Source organism: Ochlerotatus camptorhynchus, unplaced genomic scaffold (genome assembly GCF_037179485.1).
Source record: "Ochlerotatus camptorhynchus isolate MF236.1 unplaced genomic scaffold, CSIRO-AGI_Acam_v1.1 ptg000193l, whole genome shotgun sequence".
NCBI classification, from domain to species: Eukaryota; Metazoa; Arthropoda; class Insecta; order Diptera; family Culicidae; genus Ochlerotatus; species Ochlerotatus camptorhynchus.
Window position 1 is genome coordinate 2,906,276 of NW_027040683.1, and position 12,074 is coordinate 2,918,349.

At 46.8% G+C, this 12,074-nt stretch overlaps 2 protein-coding genes across 3 annotated transcripts in view; one reads left to right on the top strand and one right to left on the bottom strand.

The window, feature by feature from the left end:
* Positions 1-5,135: 5,135 nt before the first annotated feature.
* Positions 5,136-9,848, bottom strand: su(w[a]) (suppressor of white-apricot). Its single transcript, XM_065223527.1, has 5 exons — positions 9,214-9,848; positions 8,056-8,228; positions 7,276-7,665; positions 6,186-7,218; positions 5,136-6,094 (listed from the first exon to the last, which is right to left on the bottom strand). The coding sequence occupies exons 1-5, from the start codon at positions 9,540-9,542 to the stop codon at positions 5,200-5,202; spliced, it is 2,820 nt and encodes a 939-aa protein (XP_065079599.1). The 5' UTR covers positions 9,543-9,848; the 3' UTR covers positions 5,136-5,199.
* A 311-nt stretch (positions 9,849-10,159) lies between these two features.
* LOC135702477 (uncharacterized protein CG7065-like) overlaps positions 10,160-12,074 on the top strand; it is a 31,006-nt gene continuing 29,091 nt past the window's right edge. For both annotated transcript variants that reach the window (XM_065223520.1, XM_065223522.1), the window contains exon 1: positions 10,160-10,228. The gene's annotated coding sequence lies outside the window, so the exon portion shown is untranslated. The remainder of the gene's footprint in view (positions 10,229-12,074) is intronic.

A 12,074-nucleotide genomic window follows, 5' to 3' on the forward strand; every position in this document is an offset into this window, starting at 1 on the left:
TATTTGAACAAAAAAAACATTGCTGTGAACGGCTTATTATGTATCTACTTACTATGGTATCAAAAAATATATGAGCAAAATACTACATCCCAACTATCCGTTCTGAAGAATTCCTTTCCCCTTCACCGTCAACCTTCCTTTCTAGATTGACCAATGTTTCTCAATCGACTTGAACTGGGAACAATGGGGTGGGTTGAGATCTGTTGGAACAAATTAGGCCCCGTTGAAGCTTATAAATTTGATCTGGCCAGAACATGACGGTGCCCTTGTGAGAACGGGTGAATGTTAATAAACGCTACTGGAGACATTCCTTTTCGTAAATTCCGTGATGAACCCTTCATTCTTCTGACCTCAAACGAAGTGTGTGGTTTTACATTTCAATTGGTTAGCCTTTGGCTCTTCAACTTTGTTCTAGTTAATTGGTTATTCTAATGTGATGATTGCATTTAGCGTTAATTTACAGGATACCCTTTTAAGGGCTTGTTTCCGTTTGAATTTAAAAATTTGATAACCTACCTACTTGAGCACAGAAACATACCAAGCTAGATAGGTTTGATCGCAGACAGGCGACTCTGAACCTTTCCAGCGTGGACGTCTTTCGCTCCTCGAGTGTTTGAAGACCGGCCAGGCTCAGAATTACGAGTTCGTGGTGAACTGTTAAGGATCTTTCTGAGGATCTTGTTTTGGATGCTCTGAAGCTTTAGGTAGTGGCACTTAGCACAACTCTCCCAGATTGGCATACCATACTCAATGCATACCAGCAGAATGATTTGCTTGTGGACAGCAAGCTTGTTTTTGAGGGACAGGGTGGACTCTGTTTATCAGAGGGTAGAGCGACCTGATCAAGATGTTACACTTGGTGGATGTCTTGTCCACATGGGATCGAAATAGCAATTTGCTATCGAGGGTGAGACCAAGGTAGACTTCTTCACTCGACCATTCAATGGGAGTGCTATCAAGGTGGATCTTGACGTTAGCAGGCGGAACAAGCCGAGGTGGAAACAGAATGGTTTGTGTTTTAGCTGCATTGATACAAATCTTCCAGCTCTTAAAATAGTCGGACAAAACATCCAGGCCTGATTGTAGTTTACTCGCCTGAGCATAGATCACTCAACCCTTATAGATGATGGAGGCACAGACAAACAGACATAACTCTCGCTAGTTGTTCATCGAACAAGCATTTAAAGGTCAATTTAAAAGTGTCGTAATTGGTAGTACCTGTGGCGCGCATAGTCATTTCCCTTGAGTTTGACGTTTACACACTACCGCCATCTGTTCAGCGTACTACCCACCACAGTGTACTCAACAGATGGCGGCAATGTTTCAGCGACGATGTTTTACAGTAAGAAATATTCAATTAGTTATGTCTGTTTGTCTGTGATGGAGGTGTCATCTGCGAACATTGACTGACATGAAAATGTTGAATAGGATAGGCCCAAGCAGGTTACCCTGAGGGACCCCTGAATCAACGTTGAACGTATTAGAGGGGACATTGTTCGTAGACCTGGAATGATCTGCCCGACAAGTAGTTTTTGATGATCTTCACGAGGTAGATCGGAAAGTTGTATCGATGCAGCTTGTACACTAGACCATCATGCCAGACATTGTCGAACGCCTTCTCGACGTCCAACAATGCCATGGCAGATGTATTGGAAACGGACTTGTTCCGCTTGATGATGTTAGTAGCGCGTGCGAGTTGGTGGATGGTAGAGTGGCCTTTCCTAAACGCGAATAGCTTCGAGATGGAGGACAAGAGGCTGATGGGGCGATAATTTTTTGGCACTGGTGGGATCTTTGCCAGGCTTGTGTATTGGAATCACTTTGGCTAACTTCCAGCATGCAGGGAAAAAGCCAAGCTCCAAACATTTGTTGAAGATAACGGTAAGATGGTTGAAGAAGTCAATACTCAAGTTTTTCAACTCTATGTTGACTACACCATCCCTACCCGCGGCCTTCATGTTTTTAGTGCATCCAATAGCTGCTATCACCTCATCAGCCGATATTCTACTAACATCATGCACTACTACGGGGGTGTCAGCGACGATAGACATTGCCTCCAGTACGGCAGGCTCATGGGGGCTCACCATAGTTTGACCAAGATTATGTGAAAACACAAAATGTTGGCCAAGAGCAATGGCCTTTTCAACTGGGGTTATGAGTAGTTTCTGGTCAACAGAGGAAAGCGGAGGGATCGGTCTGGACTTATTTTTCAAAATTTTGGTCATCTTCCAAAATGGTTTTGCACAATCTGAGAGAGAGAGAGCAAAGTCGTTATTTCTGAGTTCCACCATCCTGGCCTGGATAATTTTGGTTAGCCTTTTGACATTGGTCTTCAAATGGGGCAGCCCGGAGCGCTGGAACTGCCTACGAATGGTGTTACGGAGCCTGATAAGATCTTTGGTTGGCACGGGATATCGCCTCTTCGATGGCTTGCAGACACTGATCGACTTCTTCGAACGACTCCGGTAGGACGTCGTAATCGATTGCTCACACAGCGCTGATACTGCTGCCAGTTGACACGATGGTAATTTCGCCGGGAAACTTGAAACCTATTGGCCGAGGAACCTACTTCGGTCACCACCGAATAGTGGTCCAAGCTCAGTTCCTGATAGGCGATAGGTTGATAGATGTTATCGCCGATGTTGCTGGTGAAGATGTCGATGGTGGCATGAGCGCCGGATCGACTCAACCGGGTGGGAGTGTCCGGACACAGAATGTTGTAGTGGGCTTCCTGCAGATCGTTGTACAAGATTGTGCCGTTCTGGTTTCGCCGACTATTGCCCCAGGCTTGATGCTTGGCGTTCACGTCACCAGCGATGATGAAATTTTGCCGCCGTCGTGTTAGCTTGATGATGTCTCTTCGGAGGTCTACGGCCGAGCCGTCCCTAATGTTGGTTTGCTTGGGGGCAGTAGACCGCGATGATGGTGATTGGACCAAGCGATGTGCTCACCTCAACCCCAATGGCTTCGAAGGTTTTCAGCTGGAAGCTTGGTAGTAGCTGGCAGCTGATGTTCCGTCTCGCAGCGGTGGCCACTGCCCCTCCCCCGGAGCTGGTGCGGTCAAGCCTTACGAGCCGAAAGTCGGGAAGTAAGACGTTCAGCTCGGGCTTCAAGTGAGTCTCGGTGTTGACGGCTATGTCGATGTGCCGTTCGTTGAGAAAATCAACAAACTCGATGGTTTTGCTCTTCAAGGAGAAGGCATTCCAATTTACGATCTTGATGGCTTCACGGTCCATACTTAGTGACAAGGGACAGGGCATCATGTAGCTGTTCAGATCGAGTCTTGCAGGTGCGCATGATGATGATGACCTCGGCCACGAGCGTCACAAGTTCCTCCGAGGTTAACGGAGAATCATCGCCAGGCTCACATGAGACAACACCAGCGTATGATAAACCAGGTACGGTGGATGAACCTGGAATTTGCTGGGCCGCAGCAGCAGCGAGACTGTTGGGAACCATTTGTATACTCGCAGGATTGGCTTGTTGGTTGTTGAGTGGAAGCGGGGCTAGGTTCGGAACATGTCGACGGGGCTGGATAGCTGGGTACTGGACTTCCGTGAGTACAGGAGGCGAACGATGATTACGGAGGCGACCGAGCTGGTTGTTGATTGTAGCCTTCCGACGGATATTAATGAACTCCACTCGCTTGGGACATCCGCGATTGGAGGCTTGGTGGTTTCCACCGCAGTTGACACACGTTGGCTCGATGTCATCATCTTGCTCACAGGACGTAGTTGAGTGACTTCCAGCACACTTGCCGCAGTTTGTCTTCATATGGCAGTTTTTGGTGCCATGGCTATAGAAGAGGCAGTTCATACACTGCGTTACATCACGATGTTGAGGTTTGTATTGCTTCCAATTGATGATGACCTGAAACAGGTCCCGGATTTCAGATCTCAGAGCCGCAAGACTGGTGGATTCCTTCGTGAAGGTCACCAGGAACAACTGGTCACGGAAGCTGGTGTTGTGGTTGAAACGCCGGTTCATGGGGTACACTGCCTCAGGCTTGAGCCCAAGCCGAACGCAACGCTCGATGGCAACGTTGTTGTCCTTCAGGAAACATCCTATTTGTTTGTACTCCTCCAGGCTGGAGCACATGATTTTGGTACCGATGCTGCAAAGCTTGAAGCGAGGCAGCAGCTTGTGTTTTGCCAGTTCGGCACCCAGCTTGGCAACATCCTTCACCGGGGTGAAAAGCGGGGGAATCCACTATCTTCTTGCAATGGGAACGGCGTCACCACCGGGAGTACTGCATATTGGTTGGCTTGCCGTACCCGTTTTCCGGCGTCATTCTGCGACACGCTGGGCTTGATTAGCACCATCTTTGAAGGGCTCACTGCTGTCTCATTGGCACGTTTACGCACCATTTGTTTCGTGTTTGCAAGTTCAAGTAAACTTGCCAGGACGCGAGGAGGTGGCGACACTTCCATGGCCCAACGCGACCGCACAAAACGAAACAAAATCGAAACGATAACTCGAGCGAAAATACAGACTGAACAGCTCAACAGTCGAGCAAAGAATCTCTACCTGTATTTAGCTGATGAAGGTGAATGAATAGAAAAAAAGCTACACCGTGAACATCTGCAGCAAACAATGTCGAGGTCGACACGTCCAACGTGCAACGCTGAATGATTATGCGGCTTTGGCTTGTGTTGTTAGGGGCCAACTTTCTGATGACTGTGTTAGGGGTGTGACACATTGCGGTCGAAGAAAATGTATGAGAAATTTTATGATTCTATATTTCTTAATTTTTAGCTATTTAAATATTTAACATTTATAATGTGTGACATACCACACACATGTTTATAAAACTGCCTAATCGATCGAGATACAAATCATCAAAATCCATTGATTATTGGACAAGTTATTAATATTTAAAGTCTAACCAATTTTCGTTGCATTACCCCGGATTGGCACCCTTCCCGAAAGACGTAGTCGTACGTCATAAACTGATTCTTTTAGATGTTTGATTTCCAATGTTTTTAGAAAAATCAAACGTTTTTTTATTCGGAGCAGCTTACCGCTCCCGTAAGTACAAATAGAAATACACTTTTACAACCTACCTTAAAACCGGTAGATCGGCGACCAGTCAACCAACAACGGAGATGTGATATGAAATAATTCCCCATCCATGGACTTAAATTTATACGTTTACTATTAACATTATTCACACTAGCCAAAAAAAAAAACAAACTATTTTTAGTCAGATTCCCACTCACTCTTCTCCCTGTGCTCCTTCCGGTGGTGCCTCGAGGAAATCGAGGATGATCGCGACGATTTGCTGCGTTTGTGGCTCTTCTTTTTGCTCTTCTTCTTCTTCATTTTTTTCGTATCCTTCTCCACCGGGGACCTACTTCTCGACCTCCTCAGGCTTTTCGATCTACTTCTGCTGCGCTTGCGTTTCGACTTCGACCGACTTTTACTGGGCGTTCTGCTGCGACTTCTGCTGTCAGACTTTTTCTTCTTGGATTTCTTACTTTTGCTCTTATGTTTATGCTTTCGCTTCTTCTGTTTGCTGCTGCTCGAAACCGATTTGGATCTGGTTCGCGATCGGGATGGTCTATCTCCGCCGTTATCTTCCGCCACGAAAACCACATCGTCATCGGCACTGCTAGGTGCCGCACTGTCGCTACCGGATGGAACCGAATGTACCGACAGGTCCGAACTATCGTTGCTGCCATCTTCTTCGGCTGCTTCTTCGTCGCCGTCGTCGTTGTCGGAGAATTGGGTTTTCAACTGCTCAAGACCGTTCTTAGCAGCGGCGGTGGAGGCGGAGGCGGTTGATGGTGGCAGTTCCGGTGTTGGCGGTGTGGCTTCCCGCGCTTCCTTCTTGGCCGGAGGGGGCTCGTCGCAAGCGCTATCCGGCCTGGAAGGTTCGTTTTTGGTGATCAAACTGAGGAACATGCTGGCTTTCTTCTTTCGCTCTAACTGCAGTTGCTTTTCCTTCGCGATCGACGCCAACCTTTCCCGAGCCGCAACTGCCAGCTTGTCTTTGATCCGATCCTCCAGACGTTTCTGATCCTTGGAACCAGCGTCGACGGCGCCGTCTGGGCTGGTGCTGACAGGTTTGCAGTCTTCCAAGGGCGGAGTGGTACTGTTAGGGAAAGAAGCGTGATAAAGGTTTTAGGTTGCTACCGAGTGCCAGTCGACAATGATAAGCACAACAGTTTTTGGTATGGACTTACCTTTTCAATTCCTCAACCGGTTGCACCAGCACTGGCGAAGCGGTAGGTGGAGTAGTAGTGTCTTCCTCCACTGGGGTCATCTCCTTCTCCACCGATTTCTCCTTAATCTGAGGAGGATCTTCGCTGGCATGTACTGGCGATTTGCTTTTCTCCTTCTCCTGTTCCTTCACCACCGGCTCTGCCTCTTCCTCATCCCCACCCAGTTCTTGCATCACGTTCGATTTCAACGCAACACTGGCGTCATCTTTGCTCTTGATCGAAAAACACACCGCTCCACCCGGTTTGTTGGCCTGGATCTGCGACTGCGGTGCCGGCACCGGAACCGGCGCCGTGTTAACAGTCTTAATTCCGATGCTAGGCGTTTCCACCACCGTTCCGTTCTCTATTTCTCTGGTTATGGTAACCTTTTCCGGACTCTTGGGTACCTCTTCGAACGGGTTGATTAGATACCGCACCCGAAAAGCGTAGAAAGGATAGAACTCGTGATCTTTCCGAAGGAACAGGAACCGAGGATCATTTTTCGTTCGCAAAGCTTCCTCGAAACTGTACCCGTTCTTGGCCACATACGTGGCGGTCTTTTCGATGACGTGTTGGAAAATTTCCGGCGGAAGAGCACCACCAAAGGTGATTTCCCTCTTCTCTATTTCCGGTTCCGGTTTTTTGTCTTTCTTCTCCTCTTCGTCGCTTCCACTCTCCTCGCTGTCAGAATCGTATTGCACAAGCCCCGCCAGGCCGGTGGAAACCTTCTTCACTTCGACGGTTTTTCCCTCCTGAACTATCTCGACCTCGGTCTTCGACGACGTCATCTGGGTGGGATTCAGTGGAACGGTAGGAGATTCTGGACTCGATGCACCGGAAGAATCTTTCGTCGGAATCGGAGCACCAGTGATTTTACTGATCAGCTGCGTATAGGCGCAATCGATCGACGGCTTGTACTTGATGGCTGGAACGATCACTTTCGGTTTCTCTGGGGAAGCTTCGGCGGCCGTCAAAGAAGCTTCCGCAGCTTCAGCTCCCTCGGTGCCGTTTGCATCTGTGAAAAAAATCAATATTAGAAATTTGTTCCTTCGCAAGTTTAGTCAACACAAACCTTCTTCCGGGACATCCTCCGGGTACTGGTTGGTCTTGATTGCCATCAGCACGTGCCGATAGTACCGATACAGCCGCCCTCCGGGACATAGGAAATCGAACTGCGGATTGGCGGCCTGTTTGGCCCGGAGCAGGATCTCCATTTGCGAGTCCTGCGAGGCGATAAATCTGGCAGTCTTTTCAATGATGGCATGCTCCTTCATCGTTTCCGGTCGGTCCAGATCGGTCGGGATTTCAAAGTTGACCGGCGCGACGAACGGTGGATCGGAACTGTTTTCGTCGTCGGGTGCTGCGGGTTCCGGACCGACGATGGTTGCCCCCGCCGATGGTGGGGCATCGTAGTCGAAAGCGATTTCGGCACCGCTGGCAGCTTGCCGTTTGGCTGCTTCCTCTGGATTATGGAGAAACAAAATGGAAATGGTTGCGGGTCAGAGGGAAGTTTCACTAGGAGGAGTCGGTATGATTTTTATAAAGTTTTGAATGCCTAATAGACATGAATGAACGGGAACGTTTCGCAGATTCAGACACCCTAATTATCATTTAAAAAAGCAACATCCTGCTAGATCCTTGCACGATTTCAGCAATTATCGTAATTTTTGTTTGTGGATCTTCCGAGATCACGTACTTTAAATTCGAAGCATAAATGTTGCACTAGAAACAGAAATCTAAATCCGAATCATCGGTACCATCGTTTTTGTTGAACGCAGGATCAATGTAAAATCACACGACTTCTTCGACATGGGTGATGTGCTTTGTTTTCGATCCTACTAATTAAACTCACCCTGTTCGATCTCCTCCTCGACCTCGTTGATGTAGAGGCTGTGGTAGCGTTCCTCTTCGCATAGCTGCTCGGCACGTTGCTCGGCCGGCGAAAGGCAATCCAGCCGGTTCCCGTAGCCTCCGAGCGGGGGTTCGTGCTGCGACAGGTCATGCAGTGCTCCCCGGGCGTCGTATCTACGCCGGTGACGGATGGCAAGAGAACGGACAAAGAGAGAGAAGAAAGGAAAAAGAAAACAAAGCAAAGATTAGACCGGTCGATAGAAGCGAACGGGCTGCGCGTTTGGTGGTTCAGCGTGCTTGGGGGCGAGCTGAAAGAAAGACTACTCCGGCTGGATGATGGGGTTGGCCCCGGAGTGTTGAGTTTTGAGCATCAATAGCGCGCGAAAAAAGTGGAGGCACCCCTTCATCCAGCCGGGTTTTTCTCTGGTCGAAAACGAAAAATTATAAACATGTTGTAAAAATAGTAAATCTAATTACCACTTATACATACCACAGCCGCGCTGGAGTCGGAACGGTTTATAGTGAGAATATCTGAGCTAAAAAAAGAGAGGCCCTGCTTTTTGGTTTGCTTCTTTGGTTTGAAATGCTTCGTTTATCTGTATCGGGTTTTGGTTTGATTTTTTTTTAGATAAACAACTGAGTTAGTTGCATTTGTGTGGATGACGAGTGCTTCCAAGTGCACCTTTTTGGGTCGGTCACTTGCACTCCGAGCTGTTTTCGCTTATCTAAATAGCAGAAGAAAAGCTACTCTTGTACTGTTATCAAGCGTGATCCGCGGCTGGAGAGCTAAATACAGAGAAACGTACAACGCATAACGATTTGTCCCGCCCAATCTAGGACGGATTTCGGATAAACGATTGCTACTGGAAGGGGCTCGAATGTTTGCTTTCAATCTAAACGGAGTTAAATTTTGCCAGACTTCTGACGCAAAGCTTTTAGACAAAATATAGATTAGGACATTCGAGCCTCGTTCTCTCTGCAACCTGTAGACTACAAATGCTACGTCTCTCAATCTCTCTCAGTTGCGCTAAAAACAATGATTACATAAATTGCTGCTAGGTAGGAAGGCTTAATAATCGTTCAATTAAGTGGCATTGGAAAGTTTTTTTTTGTTTGTTTGTTTGTTTTTGATTTGGCGGAAAGAAAAGAAATTATTAACCTGTCAATCTTCAACTGATTGTCGCCCATCCACGGGATCAGATGCCGGCCCTGATCGATGAAGCGAGCCTTCTCGTCGTCTCGGAAAACCTTGCACGAATAGCCAAACACCAGCAGGTCGGCAAAGTTGTCATGGTGCTGGTAAGAGGGATGATGCGGGTTGAAGTGTGCTCCGACCATCCCGCCCGGTTTGCGCAGGATCCCCGACTCGCCGTTGATCATTCCTCCGGTGCCGCTGCTTCCGGAACTCATGCCGGCAGCGCCACTCTGTTCTCTAGCTCCCAAGCCACTTCTCAAAGCAATGTTCGCTGACCACCGGTTATCGTTCATGGTTCATGGTAGTAGTTCCAAAAGTTCAGTTCCAGCTGAACGCTCGCTCTCTCGTCCGTACCACCTAACACCAAAACACAGCCTCCAGACAAAAAATTCTCGTTTTGGAGGTTAGCTTTCTGCTCTTAAACTATTGCACGAAAATCGCACCGGAATTCACTGCCCCAGGAAAACCTTTACTTTCTTCTGCGGAAGCACAACTTGCTTCGCCAGATGGAACCACTTTTGCACGAAAAACTATCAATTTTACCCAGAAAAAATAGATTTTCCTTCCGATTTGCAAGGAATTTTCACTTTTTTCGCACTTTGATGCCTTTTTTTTTATTGGATATAAGAAAAAATGGCAGAAGCCAAAGTTTGAAAGGTCCAATAAGAACCGATTCGGCGTTGAATTGCACCACCTGGGGCCATACTTGAACCGTTTCGAGAGTGCGGGGGTGTTTTTGTTTTTCGTTGGTTTTTTTGTTGTGTTTCTCATTCGCCGGTTTGATGCGTTTTGTTTTATGATTGACATTCGCGAGACCATCACGCGAGTTCGACCCTGTGCTGACATGACGCTCATGATACAGAACTGTCACAAGGTGAAAGCTGTCAAATTTTTGCACTTCGCGTTGGTTTCTGTTTGAAGGTGATTCGCTGATTGCAGTTTTAAGTGAAATTTTACCGAATAAATCGCTCTGAATCAGGTAATTTATTGCTTATTTTGGAGATTAGTGGTTATTTTTTAGAATAAGTGTGGAATTAGCGTTTAATTCGTGGATTTTCCGACGGAAACGGTCGATTGAAAGTACGTCCTCACGAGAGGTGATTTTCTGTAATGGCGGTCTTTGTGTTTTTGTGGCACAACAAAAAGATAGCACTAGCGCTATGCACGTTGGTGCTGCTGTGAAGCCTTGAGGAACAAGGAAATCAGAGCAAGACCAAAGTTTTCAGCAAGCTGAACAATAACTTATTGTAATTTATTTTGGCAAACGAAATCCTGGTGGATGAACTTTTTCTTAGGACAAGGAATGTTATTGTTTGTGAAAATATTCGAGAGGGCTTGGATAGTAAATACGTTCACTGCATTTTTATGCCATGTTAAGTTCAAGTCGTTCTCAACCTGAATTGGTTCTAGGATAACAAAGTTGTTTTTGCTATATTATCAAGTAATAATGTTGACGAGTCTGCAAGTTGTATTCCCGGAATTTATCAAGGATTGATTGACCCTCGCGAAAACCAGCCGTGCCCTTCATCCATTTGTCGTAAGCACTTACAAATCACCCACATTTCTTGTATTTATCTAAATGTCTGGAACTGCATCATTTCGATCTTCTCAACAATACTGGCTAAACATTTAAACCTTCTCTTCCACAATCAATAAAACCGAACAGTGGATTAGGTCCTAAGTAACATTGACAGATTATCTTCGTCGATTTTCTCTTTGGGAGGATGCATAAATGACGTAACATTTTAGGGTGACCAGCCATGTAGAAAAAACACGATACAAGCCGGCTGTGCCTTTTTTGGTGTTGAAGCGTTGAGGAACCTTCAGCTCGTCCGCGAGATCATAGACCAGTTTCGAAAACTCCTCCTTGGTAAGTGGCATACGTCTATTCGACAAATCCGTGACGTGATGCGCAAGCTGCTCCTCGTATTCAGTTGAAAACGTCTTCTTGAATCCACCGGCTTTGTGATCCAGAACGATATCCTTACCGGTTCTGAGCTAGCTGCTTGCGGGAACTGATGACCTTGACCAATGTCCAAATAATACTCTTTAACAAATTTTTGATGACCCTGAAAAGGACCGTTTTGTAGTGATGGTTGAGTAATTCTGAGCTGGGTGTTCAACACGGATGAGGCTGTCGAGCTGTATGTCGTTTGAAGCGAGGGTGACACGCTTGGCATAGATGACCCGCAGCGACTCACGAAGAGCTACTGATTCCGATCCATAGCATAGCGGTGCAGCTTCTTCCTCCTTTGATGGTTGCTTATGTGGGCTCTGCAGCTCGCTGCTTGCGGGCAGCCTTTCGTTGTTTCTGGAGAACAATTTTCAACGCCACACGCCGAAAGCACTGCTACTGCTGCAACTAATTTCGACGACCCAACACCACCACACAGTAGTGTGGTCGTTGGGAGCGTGTTGTTCTGAGTATGGCGATGAGTGTGTAAAATATTACGCAACTCCATCCTCCCTATTCGCACTCGCCCGAGGATCGAAGGCGAATGCCACTTCAACTTGTTTCGTCTACTTACTACTCTCTGACGACTGTGCTGGGGAAGCAGCATATGCATGTAGATAATTGTTGGATTTGTTAGTTAGTTCGACGCTTTTGGACAATGTTGGAAAGTTGCCAGTTTTTAATAGTTTTTTTTGTTGAAAATCAACATTCTGAAGCATTGTTATCGATGCGTAGCCATATTTTTGATCGATTGGTGATAAAATTATTGAAATTGGACCAGGGGCAGCTGAGTTATTAACGTTCAAAATCTTTCTTAATTTGTTACATGTTCCATTTTCGGTTTTCACAAAGTGTACCCCCACATAGAAAT